Here is a 16,905-nt window from a genome sequence, read left to right on the forward strand (position 1 = left end):
AAGACATGGCTTTTGACTCACTCTTTTTTAAAAATTTTTTAATGTTTATTTATTTTTGAGAGAGTGAGAGACAGAATGTGAGTGGGGGAGAGGCAGAGAGAGAGAGGGAGACACAGAATCCGAAGCAGGCTCCAGGCTCTGAGCTGTCAGCACAGAGCCCGACGTGGGGCTTGAACTCACAAACCATGAGATCATGACCTGAGCCAAAGTCAGACGCTTAACCCACTGAGCCCAGGAACCCTTTGACTCACTCCTTTTATTCAATATCTTATAAGTCAGAGAAAGTGGGCCATAACACAAAGTATACAGAGTACACTGGATGTCACTGAATTTTCATTTCTACACCCTACACCGTTATGTGACTCCACGTTTATGTTACAGACACCATTCAGTAACACTTGACAGTAACTTGACAGTTATTTGACAGTAACACTTGACTCCTACAAGTTTTGTATTATCCCTAAATTAGCATCATTATAATCAATTTTATAAGCTCTTCCATCAAAACTGTCAAGACATTTTCATATCTATTCCTTATAACAAGGAGTCACTCAACAGTTTTTATTTATTTGACAATATTAATGTCTATCATGTATTAAATATTAGGATAGAAAACAATGATCCTTGTCTTTACAGAGCTTACAACTCGAGAAAGCCAAACAAATTAACCTGGATTACAATCTAAGTTCATAGATCAGGTTCAACAAATGTTATTTTCATTTCTTCATAATTACTGTCCTTTACTCTCTCGCTCTTTGTTAAGCATCTATTACAATCCAAGTTATTTTTTTTCATAAGTAAGAAATTAACATAGATATAGTGCTATTAAATAATCTGCAGACTGTATTCAGGTTACGCTGGTTTTTCTACTAATGTCTTGTTTTATTCCCAGGCTCTAATCTTATCTTTTCCATTTGTAACTCATCAGTCTTTCCTTGCCGCTGGTGATCTATACACTTCTGGAGAGTACTGCTCAATCGTATTGTAGAATGCCCCTCAATGTGGGCTGTTCATGAAGACATGAAATCGTTTTCAGAGACCTAATAGTAAATCACTTAGAATGGCTGTAGCAAAGGCATCTGGACAGGTATTCCAGACAAAAGGGGAAGAAGGATTTTGTGTGCCGGGCTAGGGGTTTGAACTTTATCCTAAATATAATAGGAAAAATACAAGATTTCCTTTTCAGAAAGAACAATTATTAATATAGAATGGAGGATAGCTTACGGTGGCTAAAAACAGTTATCAGTTATCCAACATAAGTCATTGACATTGAAATGAGAGAGAATAAAACAACCTAAGCAATATTTAGAAAGATCAATCAATGGAACATAGTAAACAACTGGAAACTGGATGCAAGAAAGGTCAGCAGTGAACACATGGGAAAAGAAGACTCCTCATTATCTGGTTTAGGCAACACGGTAGCACTAGTTCCCAAAAGAAAGGATGCAGGAGGGACATGTATGTGTGTACATGTACAGATGCATGTATGTATATGGGTGAGGTATGTGTATGTATGGGTGTGAGTATGTATATGTATATACACATAATCACAAAGATATATACTATGCAAACACACACAAACATTTACATTTATGTGACTACACACAGTGACTCTGTGATAAAGATGTGCTGGGGACTTATCACATAAAGGTAATTAATGCAGTGTGGTCTTACATAAGAACCCCCAGGGAGATATCTGAGATGTCTAAGGATAAAGAGGGGTCTATAACATTAGGGGAGAGGTGGAAGATAACTGTGACTCTAAAGGACACTGAAGAAATAGCCTAGAAAAAAAGGAGGGAAAAAATAGAAAGTATATCACAAATACAAAAATACGTATACAAGAAAGGTACATTAAAGAGGAATAGAGCAAGGATTCATTTCATTATACCTGTAACAAAAGCTATCCTTTCAGGAGAAACCGTAACACAAAGGATAATAGTGACATGAAAGAGACTCTGTTAAGAAAATATTAAGATATCTTAATGTGAGTGTCCTATTGGCATTTTTTTTAAGAATCTGTTTAAAATTTTTATTTTGAAATAGTTTTAGGTTTACAGGAATGCAAAAACAGAATGGAGAGTTCCCACATAAACTTCACCCAACTTCCCCTAATGATAACATCTTACATAACCATGGCACATTTATCAAAAGCAATAAATTGACATAGTTACAGTAGTTATAATACTACTAAATAATCTACAGACTATACTTAGGTTACAGTGGTTTTTCTACAACGGTCTTTTTTTTTTTTAACGTTTATTTATTTTTGAGACAGAGACAGAGCATGAACGGTGGAGGGTCAGAGAGAGAGGGAGACACAGAATCGGAAGCAGGCTCCAGGCTCTGAGCCATCAGCCCAGAGCCCGACGCGGGGCTCGAACTCACGGACCATGAGATCGTGACCTGAGCCGAAGTCGGACGCTCAACCGACTGAGCCACCCAGGCGCCCCAACGGTCTTCTTTTTATTCCAGGATCTAATCCAGTCTTTTCCAGTTGTGGTTCATCAGTCTTTCTTTGGATCTAGACACTTTTGGAGAGTACTGCCCAATCATACTGTAGAATGCTCCTCAATGGGGGCTTGTCTGATGTACACTTATTATTAGATGGAGGTTATATATTTTGGCAAGAATACCATAGGGGTGATTGTATCCACAGTGACTCTCATCAGGGAGTTCATAATGTCAATTTATGTTACTACTGCTGGTGACATTAACCTTGATCATCTGGTTAAGGTGGGGTCTGCTGGGCTTCTCCACCATAAAGTTACAATTTTTCTGTGTACAATAATACCTTAGGGAAATGTGTCAATTGTTTTAAAATCTATAACAAATATGAAAAAACTAACCATCACATGGCAAGTGGACTTTCAAATAGTACTTACCAAATAAATGTTGGTTGAATAAATAAATAACTACATAACCATCTAGTGTTTTGCCATTACACGATAAATTTCTAATTTAAATTTTTAGAATTATTACACAATGAATTTTGAAATACGTGTTATAAATTAGTATCTGAAATTAAGTACTGAGTATACAGAAAGTTATTTTTATGGGCCCAAATCAGCTCTTCAAACGTCATCTTATTTTACCTCATATTCCAACACTGTAATCTACTTATCAATCTTTGAAGTAGCACTTTGTCAGATGCTTTTAGAAAAATAAACATCAAGCTATATAATAGGTACTGAATTTTCCTTATGTATCATGGTAGTACATCTTCACAGTACTTCTCAAGATTAGTTGAGCACGAACCCCCTCCCCCATCCCAACTACAAAGGATATATTTTATCAAATCATAAATTTTCAGGTTTTCCCTCACAACAATAGATGTGTTAGACCCTACAGTTGTTCAAGGTCCACCAAAAACTTTTAAAATGAATTTTAATTTAATTTTCTGATAAGTATTCTCTTAATGAACTGGTGTGAGAATTTTGTACTTATACCCACAAAAGCATGTTCCTTATATAAGGAAAACTTGATGGAATTGGTTGACATGTTTACCAATAACATGAAATAGGTTACAAATGACATGAAATAGTGATTTCATCAGAAATGGATTGATCTTGAGGATTTTTACACTAATGTTATTATTTATATATTAAATATACACTTGTTATTGTATTCTTCGGTCATAAGGAAAAGTTTACTTTCATCTTAGAGTCCTTATATATAATGTATGGCTGTTAATCACTGTAGTATGTAAATATCTTAGTCTTCAAAATCACTTTTTATAAGTAGTAACTTTGAAACACTGTACAGAGAAATTTTATTAATATTTATTTAGCACCAGCATTAACAAGATCCTATGCAAGCAACTACACATACAGAGTTGAGTCACATATGGTCCTAGTACTGGAGTAGCTCACAATCTATACAGAAAATTGATACGTAAACTAAAAAGAGAATTATTAGAAATGCCAGTATAAAAATATACATACGAGTATTATCTTTGATTTTGTACTTCCCTCTACTCTTGTCAGCCCATCAGCAAGAACTGGCAATTCCACCTCCCAAACATAACCAAACCCTGTTCTGTTTTGCTTTGTCTTTTCTACTGCCTTCCTCATCCAATCCACCATCACTTCCCTCCTGAACAATTGCAACAGACCCATGTAGAGACCCACCTCTCTCTCCTCTAATCCATTACAGCACAATCTGGGCAATCATTATAAAATACAAATCAGATCCAGTCACACCCCAGCTAAAGCTTTCCAATAGCATATTGTTTTGTTTAGAATATAATGTAACAAGGGATGCCTAGGTGGCTTAGTCAGTTGGACGTTCTGACTTCAGCTCAGGTCATGATCTCACCATTTGTGGGTTTGAGCTGTCAGCACAGAGCCTGGAGCCTGCTTCAGATTCTGTCTGTCTGTCTGTCTGTCTGTCTCTCTCTCTCTCTCTCTCTCTCTCTCTCTGCTCCTCCCCCACTCAGGCTATGTCTCTCTCAAAAGAGAATAAACATTAAAAAAAATTTTTTTTAAGAATATAATGTAACTCATGCCTTTAAAGTCCTACAAGATCTGTGTCCCCTTTCTGCTCTTCTAACCTAAGCTGATGCAACTTTCTTTCTTGCCCACAGTTGATTTAATTATGATCCTAGGAAATGCCGAGTTCTTTTCCCTCCTTGGGGTCTTTTCAATAGCAGTTTCCTCTACTCGAAATGATGTTCCTCTTTTGATATTCTCAAAACTAATTCCCTTCTTCAGATTTCTCTTAAGTATCACCTTTTCAGTAAAGCCTTTTCTGAACCTCTGGTCTAAAATTAGGCACCCAATCAATATCTCATGCCCTCTAAACTTACCACTTGCCAACATTTTTCCTTTTTATTTGTTGTATGTTAACCCATTCCCTTCACTAGAAATCACAACTCCATGAAAGCGGGTTACACAGCTCTGAATCTCAAGTGCTTGGAGGAGCAGGACCCAACAACAACAACAACAACAACAAAAGATGCTCAGTACTTAACTGTTAAAGTGAATAAACAAACAAAATGTTTTCAAAGTAATACAGGCACAGAGAAAGGAGTGCAGACCTAGTGAGCTGGAGGAAAATCAGGGAAAGCTTTAAAGAGGTGAAGGAAAACACAGTAAGAGGGAAATTACAGTAACATAGACTAAATGCTGTAACTCTGGTATGAACAAAAGCTCTAAGGGAACAGAACGGATGTAAGGGGGTAAATGTTGATTTGGATAAGGGCTGATGTTTGAGAAGACTATGGAAGAATGACAATGGATTAATACTGGCTGTATGGTACAGCATATACAAAACCTTACTTTGTGAAAGGTGTATTTGAAGGGATATTCAAGGTATTTGGATAGTCCATTAGTATAAGAAACTGGGGAAGGATTTAAAGCTTAGAGAGAGACCAAGCACCTTACAATGTGTGATACTCTGAGAAAGTGGCACACCAGGGTACAAACCCAGATCTACTGCATTCCAGAGCATTCCAGAGCCAATGCTATTAACAATGGGGTAGGCATGTCATTACACATGGTGGTGAGACCAGGAACTCAGAGCCAAAGAATGAATGCAATGTATTTACCTGAAAACTTGAGTTTAATTGAAGATGAAGGGAGGAGAAGGGTACTTTAACCAGTAATTTATTTAAAACATTTTCACTTTAAAATAAACACAGCTATACTGTGGTATAGAATGCACGATGTATATAAACGTCTCTGAAAAATACAAAATGGCTTTATTAAATGTGCTTTTTCAATGGTCTCTGATAGTCACATTCCTATTCTTTTCAAAAACATGTGTTCTCTTCTACCACAAGGGGCACTTTGTTGGATGGAAAAGTTTAAAAAAGACACATTTGTATTGTCCTATGAAAGGCAGGAACGGGTTTTGGAAGAACACCAAAAGAGCCTTTTCCAATTTGAATCTTTCCTATCATTTTCCTGTCTGATAAAGGTAGAATATAAGCAAGCAAGATTATTTTAGGAAAAAAATATATCTATGCTTGAGCTCCTTACTTATTATATACATTTCTTAACAGAAATATAGGTTGCCTTCTAAAAAAGGGCCTATATCATGGAGATCCCATAAGTCTGTGGCTGTATACTAGGCTCTTGGGTCAACACACCAAATTCAGTCATGGTCTTTAGCCAGGAAAAGTGTATAATAAAATGAGCAGAAAAAACTTTAGTTCCAGTGACCTTAATAACGAGCAATATACACAAGAAAATAATTTCCTTTACTGTGTTAGTATAATATGAGATAAAGGTAAGAGTCCTAAAAATAATGGCTTAAATCTCGGTAAAGCTGTTAGCTACAGAAACATGGTGATGTCAGAATGGTGGATTTAAGAAGCTGTTTCTGGGATTCCTTCCAAATCCATTATCTAAAGAGGAATTTATCCAAATGGAACCTACTATCATTCGTCTAAGCTATGTTTATTTCATAATATCAAGGAATGTTAGAGTCGAAAGGTATCTCAAACTTAGTGACCTTTTACTCTAACTCATCTTACAGATGCAGAAACTGAGGTCTCAAAAGGTTAAGAAGTCAACTGTCAATGAAAACAGCCCAATAGAAACAAGCTGATCTGAAAACATATATATATATACACATACACACACACATATATATACATATATACGTATATATATGTATATATACACATAGGTACGTATATATATGTGTGTGTGTGTATATATATATAAATGTTTTTATACAGTACTTAGATAATTCAAATAATAGTGCCTTAAATAATTAAGTTTAAATAATAATAAAGCAAACTACCAGAACATTCCCTTCCTTAGAAGGGCCTTCCTTGAGTGCCCCTCTCTCCCCACAGAAAAGACCACAATTGCTTCAGGTTGTCCTCTCCTTTGTCTGCCTTTATAGTTTTACCACATGAATGTCTCCCTAAATAATATACTATATAATTTTTCTTCCTGTTAAATATTACATAAAAAGACTCATCATAGTAATCCTTTAGTGATTTTTTCATTTAATTCATTTTCAGTTTTGCTGCAGCTTAATTTTCCTACTGTACAATGTTTTATTGTATGAATATAACAATTTGTTCATTTTAACACTGATCAACATCTGAGATTACTGCCGGTATTTTGCTTTTTACAAGCAATGTCAGTAAATGATTTCTGGTGCACAACTTAGAGTGAAATTTCTAAGAAATTTGCACGTTTAACTTTAAATGGTAGTGCCACAGTGTTTTCTAAATTATTTGCGCAAATTTACACCCCCATGAACAGTTAAAACTTGGTCCCTTGCTCTGTGCCTTTGCCAAATTGTGAGATTCTGTTTTTGTTTTTTGTTTTTTTTTTTTTTAATTTGGCCAATCTGGTGAGTATATGGTGAAATTTCATTGTGTTTTTTTATGTGATGCTCTCTGACCCCAAATGAGGCTGAATACCTTGCACACTTTTATCGGCCATTCAGGTTTCTCCATTTGCATGTGCTAACTCAAGTCTTCTGTACAACTCTATTGGATGAATATGTCTATTCCTGCTTATTTTGTTTTGTCTTGAATTCTAGATTCTGTGTCCTTGTGTGGTTTGTATTTATTACAAATATGGTGTCTTTTGGTAATCAAAGTTTTTCATTTTGATAAAGTCAAACTTATTAAGCTATTCCTTCATGTCTTAAGAAACCTGTCTCTTCAAAGAAATAAAAGTAATGTCAGTTTAGTGTCTTCTAAATCTTTTTTTTTTTTTTTTTGGCTAAATTATATATGCTAGGGATTCCAAAGGTAATAGCTAACACCTTTTTCAGAGGTAGTATTTAATATTAAGTATGAAGTTTGTTGAAATTGCTTTCAATCATGCCTCTTTTTTTAGTTTTTATCAGGAATTTTATGAAAAATTTCTGCATCTGTTGAGATGATCTAATGATTTTTCTAATAATAGGCTAATGTAGGACATTACATTCATAGATTTCCTAATATGCAATGGCTGTTTAATTTCTGGAATAAATGAAAGCTGCTCATAAAGTAGTATCCTTTTAATACATTGCTAGAATTGGCTGCAAATATTTTGTTTAAATCTTTCCATTTGTGATTGTGAGTGAGGCTCACCTATAAGGTTCTTTTCTCATGCTGTTTTAGGATCTGGAATCAAGATAAATAAAATAAATTGAAGAGAATCTCCCTTTTTCCATAATCAAAATGGGAAATTTTTGGAATCTGAATTGAAACCATTTGATTCTTGAACATGTAGAAGAATTTGCCTGTGTTATACAGTTAACATTGTTTTAATTTAATCCACATATTTACCATTTATTTTGTTCTTCCTTTCTTCTTGCATCTCAGACCTTCCATCTTGGATCTGAGAAAACTTTCTTTCTCCCTGAAGTACTTTCTTAAAGTATTCCCTTAAAGATTTCTTTCTGCTGTCTGGTATAGCAGTAAGGGTTCAATCAGAGAAGCAGAACCAGTAGGAGATATATAGGAGATATAATGATAAATAGACAAACACAAACACATATACACAGGTGAGATTTATTACCGGGAATTGGTTTACATGATAATAGGGGCTAGCTAAGCAAGTCTGAAATTCATAAGACAAGCATCAGGAAGGAAAAATCATGAGCAGGCTAAACCCATAGAAGCCAAAGCTCTCATCCACAGACAGGATTTCTTCTCTGTCCCAGGGAAACCTCAGTTCTGAGTTTAAGGTCTTCCAATTGATTCAGACAGACCTACCTAAATTATCTACAATAATCTTCCTTATTTAAAGTCAACTGATAAGGAGTTTTAATTATATACATATATATACATATTTATATATGTGTGTGTGTATATATATATATACATATATATATGTATATATATGTGTGTGTGTGTATATATATATGCATATATATATATATATATATCTTCACGGCAACACCAAGATTGGCATTTGCATTTGATAAAGTAACTGGGGATTGTAGCGGAACAAAGAAGACACATCAATAAAGTCAACACAAGGAGCAAACTCAGGGCTTTGTGGGGGGAGGGGCAGGGTCAGGTGGGTGGGGAATGTTTTTATATCACTCTTATAATTAAGATGTATTTAAAAAAAATTTTTTTTACATTTATTTATTTTTGAGAGACAGAGATAGACAGTGTGAGCAGGAGATGGGAAGAGAGAGACAGGGAGACACAGAATCAGAAGCAGGCTCCAGGCACTGAGCTATCAGCACAGAGCCTGATGCTGGGCTCGAACCCATGAACCGTGAGATCATGACCTGGGCCGAAGTCGGACGCTTAACCAACTGAGCCACCCAGGTGCCCCAAGATGTATTTTAGTCAGCATAGGATTCTAGGTATTTTTTCTCCACATGCTGAAGATACGGTAGTATCTTCTGGATTACTAATGTGAACTCAGCTGTCACTATGTTGCTCCCTGAAGGTAATCTATCTTGCCCATCTTGTTATTTTAAAAATTTTCCATTTTTACTTAATGTTTTAGAGCTGAATGTATGGTGTAGTTATAGATTTCTTTTTATTTATTCAGTTTGGATATGTTAGACTTCTTAAATTTATACAATGGTATATTTTATTGGTATGGGCATTGTCCTTTGAACTACTCGCTCTCCTCCATTTTCTGTCCTCTCCTTTTAGAGTTTATTCCAATGGCTTTTAGACACTTTCATTCTACCCTTCATGCCTATTAACCTCTCATATTTTCTATTTCTTCATTCTTCTGCGTTATCTTCTGGATAATTTCTTTTTCAGATATATCTTCCAGTTTAGTAAATCTCTCTTCAGTTAGATCTGATCTGCTGTTCAACCCATCAATTTCCATCCATTTCAGTTACATACTTCCTACCAGAATTTTATTAGCTACAGTCTTTTTTATGTTTTTATTTTATTTTTGAGGGACAGAGAGAGACGGAGCATGAGCAGGGGAGGGGCACAGAGAGAGGGAGATACAGAATACAAAGCAGGCTCCAGGATCTGAGCTGTCAGCACAGAGCCCAATGCAGAGCTCAAACTCAGATTGTGAGATACTGACCTGAGCTGAAGTCAGATGCTTAACCAACTGAGCCACCCAGGCTCCCCTATGAGCTACAGTCTTAAAAACTGGCTTCACATTAATATTTTTATATCCTGAACATTTTTTTAGTGTTTATTTATTTTTGAGAGAGACAGAGACAGAGCATGAGTGCTAGAGGGGCAGAGAGAAACAGAAACACAGGAATCCAAAGCAGGCTCAAGACTCTGAGCTGTCAGCACAGAGCCTGACATGGGGCTTGAACTCATGAACCATGAGATCATGACCTGAGCCAAAGTCGGTCGTTTAACTGAATCACCCAGGAGCCCCTATATACTGAACATTTCTAAGCTTGTCTTCTATTCCTCTGAACATCTTATTTTTTTTTTACTTTTTTAATGTTTGTTTATTTATTTATTTATTTATTTATTTATTTACTTATTTTGAGAGAAAGAGCATGAGTGGGGGAGGGACAGAGAAAGAGGGAGACAGAGAATCCAAAGCAGACTCCAGGCTCTGAGCTGTCAGCACAAAGCCCAACGTGGGGCTCAAACTCATGTACCACAAGATCATGACCTGAGCCAAAATCAGACACTTAACCAACTGACCCACCAAGACACCCTTAATTCCTTTGAACATTTTAAGCATAGTTATTTTATATTCTAATTTTGATAATTCCAATATTTAAAATCTTTGTAAGTCAATTTTGGTCCTCTGTTTCTGCTAGTTCTTGCTCATGATTTTTTTTCCTTGTATGTTTATAATTTCTAACGGTGAAATTTATCTTTGGAATTTTAGCTGGGAGAATTCTTTGATACCTGGGTTCCTCAAGAGAAGTGTGTGTTTGCTTCTGCCTAGGGCCTGACAGTGCTAACAATTTAGGATCACTGTAAACTTGGCTTGAGTTGTATCAGACCAAATCAGAAATTATTAATTAAGACTTCAAATTTCTGTACAGGCTGGTGTGTTTACTCTTCAGCAGCACCTTTTCCTCCCCTCCACTCAGTACCAGTGCTTTGGAGGTACAATCACCAGGAAATGAATAAAGGGAAGGAGTAGTTTGATTTCTTGTTTACTTTTACACTAAGTCATCCCAGATTTGTGGGAGTAGGGTCTCCTATTACACTTTTCAACTTGGGAAGTAAGCAGTAGGCTTTGTCTCCTGTTCCACACCACAAAACAGTTTTTTAAATACTGCATTTAAAATTGTTTCAGTATGTAAGTTACCTCCGAATCTCTCCCGGCCGTATTATCTGAAATAATAGTCTACTTTAACTCTTAACTTAAAATTATATGCTGCTCTCCTGGACCCATGTTCTCTCAATTTTGATGCATAAGCACTGCTAAATAGAGAGCCGGAGGAGTCCTTGACCTATGATGGATCACAAATTCATAATAATGAATAGCAATCATTTATACCTAATGAATATTTTTATATTCTTTCGAAAAGAGCAATAGTCTCTTTGTGGCTTCATCTATGTTGGTAATTTTTTACCAATTGATTCCTATTTTTGTTTCTTTTCTTTCCCCCCAAGTTTTAGTAAAGTGTAATTGGTAATCAAAAAACTGAACATAACTAATGGAGACAATGTGTTAAGTTTGGACATATGTATACTCTTTGCTACAATCACCACAATCAAGGTAATAAAAATATCCAACAGTTCCGAAAGTTTCCTTGTGTTCCTTTGGGTGTGTGTGTGTGTGTGTGTTTGTGTGTGTGTGTGTATGTAAGAACACTAACATGAGATAGAATTTTAATAGACTAGAATTAGGCACTATGTTGTACAGTGAATCTCTGGAACTTATTCATCTTTAGAAGTTTGTGAAACTGTCAATAGGAATCTTTTAAATCCCCAAACTTCAAGTATCATTTTCTCAAGGGTCATAAAAGGGTATCAAGTTTGAGAACATGGTCAATTGGTGCATGTAAACTATCTAAGTTGTCTATATAATGGGTTCTATTTTAATTGACCACTTTAGTATTCTACATTTAGCCTTTTTGACCAAGTTATATTTAAAAATAATCCTGCATAGATTTATACTTTATTAATGTAATGGCTCTAAAATGAGGCAGACACTAAGATTTAATAAGCTTCTACAAAGTGTTGTGCACTGTGCTGGGAGTATACATGTATCAGTTCACATAAACTTTACCACAACCCTGTGAGATACGGGGTATTTCTATTTGAAAGAAAAAGAGACAGATACTTATGAGCAAACAGCTATTACATGAGAAAGCCAAGATTTAACCCAACTCTACCTGATTCCTAAAAATATGAGCTTATTGTAAGTATACAAAAATTACTCTATCTGAATTATAACTAATGAAAAGATTTTGGTTACAGTCTTATGGCCAAAGGTTACGTCATAAGTTAGATATTCTATCTACCCGTTCAATTCTTGACCCCCATATGAATGGATCTTCACAATTCAGAGTTGACAATGGGAAGTAGTACTATCTCTCCTTGACAGATAAAACTACAAAAAGGGTATCACTATTTAACTCCACAAACACGCACTGGATGACTGGTTTAGGACAGCATTGTGTTGTATGCTTCAGCATTTAGAAAGACCATCACTTGATCCTTCTACAACCTTGGGAAGTAATTAAATCTATATTGGAGCCCTCTAGTGACAGAGCACCAAAAGTAACCCACTCCATCTTCAGAAATTCGTAAGACAGCTTTGATCCTAAAAGCTATCAAAGCTGCTTCTGCCTCTTTTAGGTATTGGGTAAACGTAACCCTTTCTTTAAGGTAAACCTTCACAAATGAGAAGATAGTTATAGCCCCCGCCCCCCCGGAGTATTTTCTAATTATTTTTTAAAACTTCCTCAGAATATGGATAATAGTATTGGTTTTGTCACCATCAAATTAAATCACTTATTTAATTTGAAGCTTATCTCAAATTACATGGGATCTTTTCTCTTAACAGTCCAAAGGATTCTATTAGATTTTCAGTTTCAGCTATTGAATTTTTACTCATGCTTGTATCCTGGTCCTGAGCAGTTTATGGCACTTTATTGGTCTTCATTAAACGATGAATTCACACAGGTAACTTTACATTTAAATTATCATGTGGAATAAGAAAATAAAGTGTTTAGAACTTAATTTAAATTATGTAAACAGAAATTGAGAGGAGCCTCAATTGAGAGACTTGCTATGATCACACACAGGAATGAAAGAATGAGTACATGTAAATATTCTCAATTCTGATGTTAAGCTACTGCTTTTTGAAATTGTGACTACATTTTCTGAGCCAAAAATCGGGATACATAGTATGATGATGACCTTTTTTTCTGAATTTTTGAATTTATAATTATGAAGTCTGTTTTTCTAAGCTGAGTTACATTAGGACTGTCCTACAAAAAATAGTTTGCTTACCATCATCAATGTACCATACCAAACCAACTCCTAGATGCTCACATGAAACTAGTCATGCTGGTTTCGTAACTGTGAATGAATACTCTTTCACAGACTATCAGATTAGTACTTTAGATGAGATTTTTTTTAATAACAAAGTTACTATTACTTAATTTTCTAGAGTGCCATGCCATAGGTAACTGTAGAGTTAACAAAAGAAAGAAAAATTTCTTGTAATTCTAGAACAGTATTATTCAGAGTTTTGACAAACTTTTGATAAAAGTGATAAAAACGTGCCACGCATTTGTTACATTTCTGTAATCTTCTGTTACAGAAGGAAATATGGAGGCCCACTCTTACCTGCTTGAAAAGTTGGAGGTTAACTGCAGTTTCCAAGAACTGTTTCATCAGACTTGAACGATGCTTTACAAAACTCTCCTCACAGAAAGTGATGGGCTCCCCCTACAAAGAAATAAAGATTTTTTGGTGTCAAAAGAAAGTCAGCAGAGAGAACCAGTCTCTCTAAAGAGGTACATGGAGAGTCACAGAGGAAATGTAAGACACAGAATCAACCTCAAGGTGCTGAAAGTCTAAAGGGAGTCAAACAGACCCTTAGACATAATAGCTGAATTTCAGCCTCATAAAAATATTCCTCTACTGATAAGCTTCTACGAGAGCTTCCTAATCAAGGATCCCTGGGGTCTTAAAATTGCTCAGTTTCACTTCCTCAGAGTAAGAATGAATCACCTAAAAACAAAGGTTTAATATTATTAGATTGAATTATGAGTATTAAAAATAGCATGCATAGCTGAAAAGAGTATGCAATTGCAATTTTATTATTAGAAAACACCTTCGGGGGGCCTGGGTGGCTCAGTCAGTTAAGCATCCAATTTTGGCTCAGGTCATGATCTCACAGTTCTTGAGTTTGAGCCCCGCATGAGGCTGTGTGCTGACAGCTCAGAGCCTGGAGTCTGTTTCAGATTCTGTGTCTCCCTCTCTCTCTCTGCCCCTCCCCAACTCATGGTGGGTCTCTCTCTCTCTCTCTCTCTCTCTCTCTCTCTCTCTCTTTCTCAGTCTCTAAAATAAATAAACATGGAAAAAAAGAGAAAAAGAAAACACTCTTGCTATAAAAATTAATGCATGATTTTTGCCATTTATATTTGATCATTAATTTCTTTTTAAATTAATTACAAGTTCTTACAGTAACATTCTCTTCGTGATTGCAAACACAATTCTGATTGAATACTTTCTAGAATAAGTCTCACTTTGTACCTGCCTCAATTTCCCTATTTTTTTAAGTAATCATAACTTTGCAAGTGTCTTGTGGTAGCTTATGCTCCATTAGCTGCTCCTCCTCCAAATTATCAAGAACTTAAATTCTCAATACAGATTCCACTCATTCCATCTATTCCCATGCATGACCTCGAAAACTGTCACTTACTGGCTGATCCCTACCACCTGCTACTTCCTCAGTAGCCTGAATGGTCTTCTTGCCAGTTCAATACATGGGAAGGTAAGTGGCTAAATTATATGACCCAAATGAAAACAGAGATAAACCATTATCAATGTTAATACAATGATCCACTCATTATAATGAATCCTGTAGCAATCTCTATGTTGCAATAAAAAGGGGGAAGAAAAAAGTGAGCCTGTTCACCTTCTAACAGACCTTGGAAAAAAGATTAATTATAATTTAACTTTAAGGACAACTCAATGCCTTGATTATAGGTATCTGTAAGTAAAATTCTGAAAATTGGCTCCTGTATGAACAAAATAATGAAACTAATAATCTAACAGTAATTCAACTGTTACCACTGTCTGATGGAAACTAATGACACTATAGATTGGCACTGTTCAATACACTAGCCACTAGTCATATGTAGCTATTTAAATTTAAATTACTAAAATTAAGCGAAACTAAAAATTCAGTTCCTCAATCACACTAGCCACATCTGAAATGTTCAACTGTCACAAGTGTTCTGTGGATCCTCTTAGGTAGCACAAATACAGATCACCGATCACAAAAAGTCTTCTGACACAGCACTGCTACAGAAGAAAATATATAAAATTCAAACAAATTATTAAAGAAGACAATTTAATAATCTATTAATTGTTGTCATCCACCATCAGTTGCCAGCCAACACCTCATAATAAAACTGCAATTATGCATTTTGATACTGACTACTGCCAGTCTTAAGTGCTACGGGAAGATTTTAAATTACATATTTTAAAAACCTGATTAACTTATATAAATATACTTTGGGTAATCAAAAATCACTGTTTTTGCCACTATCACAGAAATCACCACTTAGAATCTAACAGAGGGGGGAAAACAACAAACAGGCAATCCTGTTAAAGATAAAGGTCTATTGTTTTTGCTTCCCTGGTATCAGCATCGTATCTAGTTACACTGGGAGCCAAATAAATGTTTCTATAAGTCAATAAACAAAATAGCAAGCGAGCTAAACCTTGCTCCATAGGACTTATTTTCTTTTCAAAAGTAAATACAAATTACAAAAAATCAAATCATTTCTTAATGGCAATGCTAACTACAGCACTATTATTACAAAGTGATCAGTACTATTGATAACGTTAGTTTTTATTGCACAGATTTCCCCCCAAACATGTGAGCTATATTTTATTAGTATCTACAATGCGTCCAAAAGTTGTCATTAACACTGCAGAACAGTCTTCAATTCAAATACAAAGGTCTATCTTCAATTGAAATACTTGTCAATTTAAAAATAAAATTCTATCTCTAACTGAACAGTTTAGACTTCCGATGTTACAATCAAGCATTTTTTTTGATTGGAAAGAATGGAGGGCAGGGGGATGGAGAATCTCAAGGTAAGGGAAAATGGATGTGAGCAAAGTCTACCTGTGCTTTCTCAAGAATTGGGCATAACATGGTCTTTAGCCAATGTGAATTATTTGGGAAGAACACTGTCCTTATTAATCTTCTAGCAACTGCTTTCAATCTTCCAAGAGAAAGTTCAGATGTGCTGTCCATCCATTTTTGATAACACCAATCATGGTAAAAGCTTTGAACTTAACCTTCAAATGATGAACACAGCCTGTTCACTAAGAATCTCTGATAACAACAAAGAAGAAAAGCCCTGATGCATATTAGAATTTTCTCTCAGGAGAAAGAACAATAAGTCTTGATGAACAATGCTCTAAATTTTTGCAATATTAATACACAGGAGTCTCAATTATTGTCATACTGGGATGTATGCTATCAAACAGATTACAAATAACTCCCTAGTAGGAGTTCTTTTAAATTCAGGTCAGGTTGAGTGGTGGCATGATAAGGAACTCTGCTTAGGATCTTCTGATTTATTTTTTATCTGATTAAAAATCAGGATTAGGATTGAGTGTTTTTTTTAAAACCTTTCTTGTTCTAAGTAGAGTGACCATGTCTGGTTTTGCCCAGTTAATTCCCAGTTTACTGAAGTATAAGAGATTTAATTTAGAAGTTCCTGTGGCTTCCCAGAGGAAATCTGAGCTGGTTTGGAAAACTAACGGACGCTTTATGAAACAAAGATGCAAAATATAGTCTTGAGAGAGGCAGACAAAAAGGGTTAGTGTGTTTGGGA

The 16,905-nt window shown here is 35.4% G+C and overlaps 1 protein-coding gene across 2 annotated transcripts in view; it reads right to left on the reverse strand.

Moving 5' to 3' along the window:
* Positions 1-16,905, reverse strand: part of DENND1B (DENN domain containing 1B) — a 261,965-nt gene that overhangs the window by 56,512 nt on the left and 188,548 nt on the right. For both annotated transcript variants that reach the window (XM_043567911.1, XM_043567912.1), the window contains one exon: positions 13,670-13,771. In XM_043567911.1, the coding sequence (XP_043423846.1) occupies positions 13,670-13,771 (102 nt within the window). The remainder of the gene's footprint in view (positions 1-13,669; positions 13,772-16,905) is intronic.

Source organism: Prionailurus bengalensis, chromosome E4 (assembly GCF_016509475.1).
Source record: "Prionailurus bengalensis isolate Pbe53 chromosome E4, Fcat_Pben_1.1_paternal_pri, whole genome shotgun sequence".
In the NCBI taxonomy this organism is placed as follows: domain Eukaryota; kingdom Metazoa; phylum Chordata; class Mammalia; order Carnivora; family Felidae; genus Prionailurus; species Prionailurus bengalensis.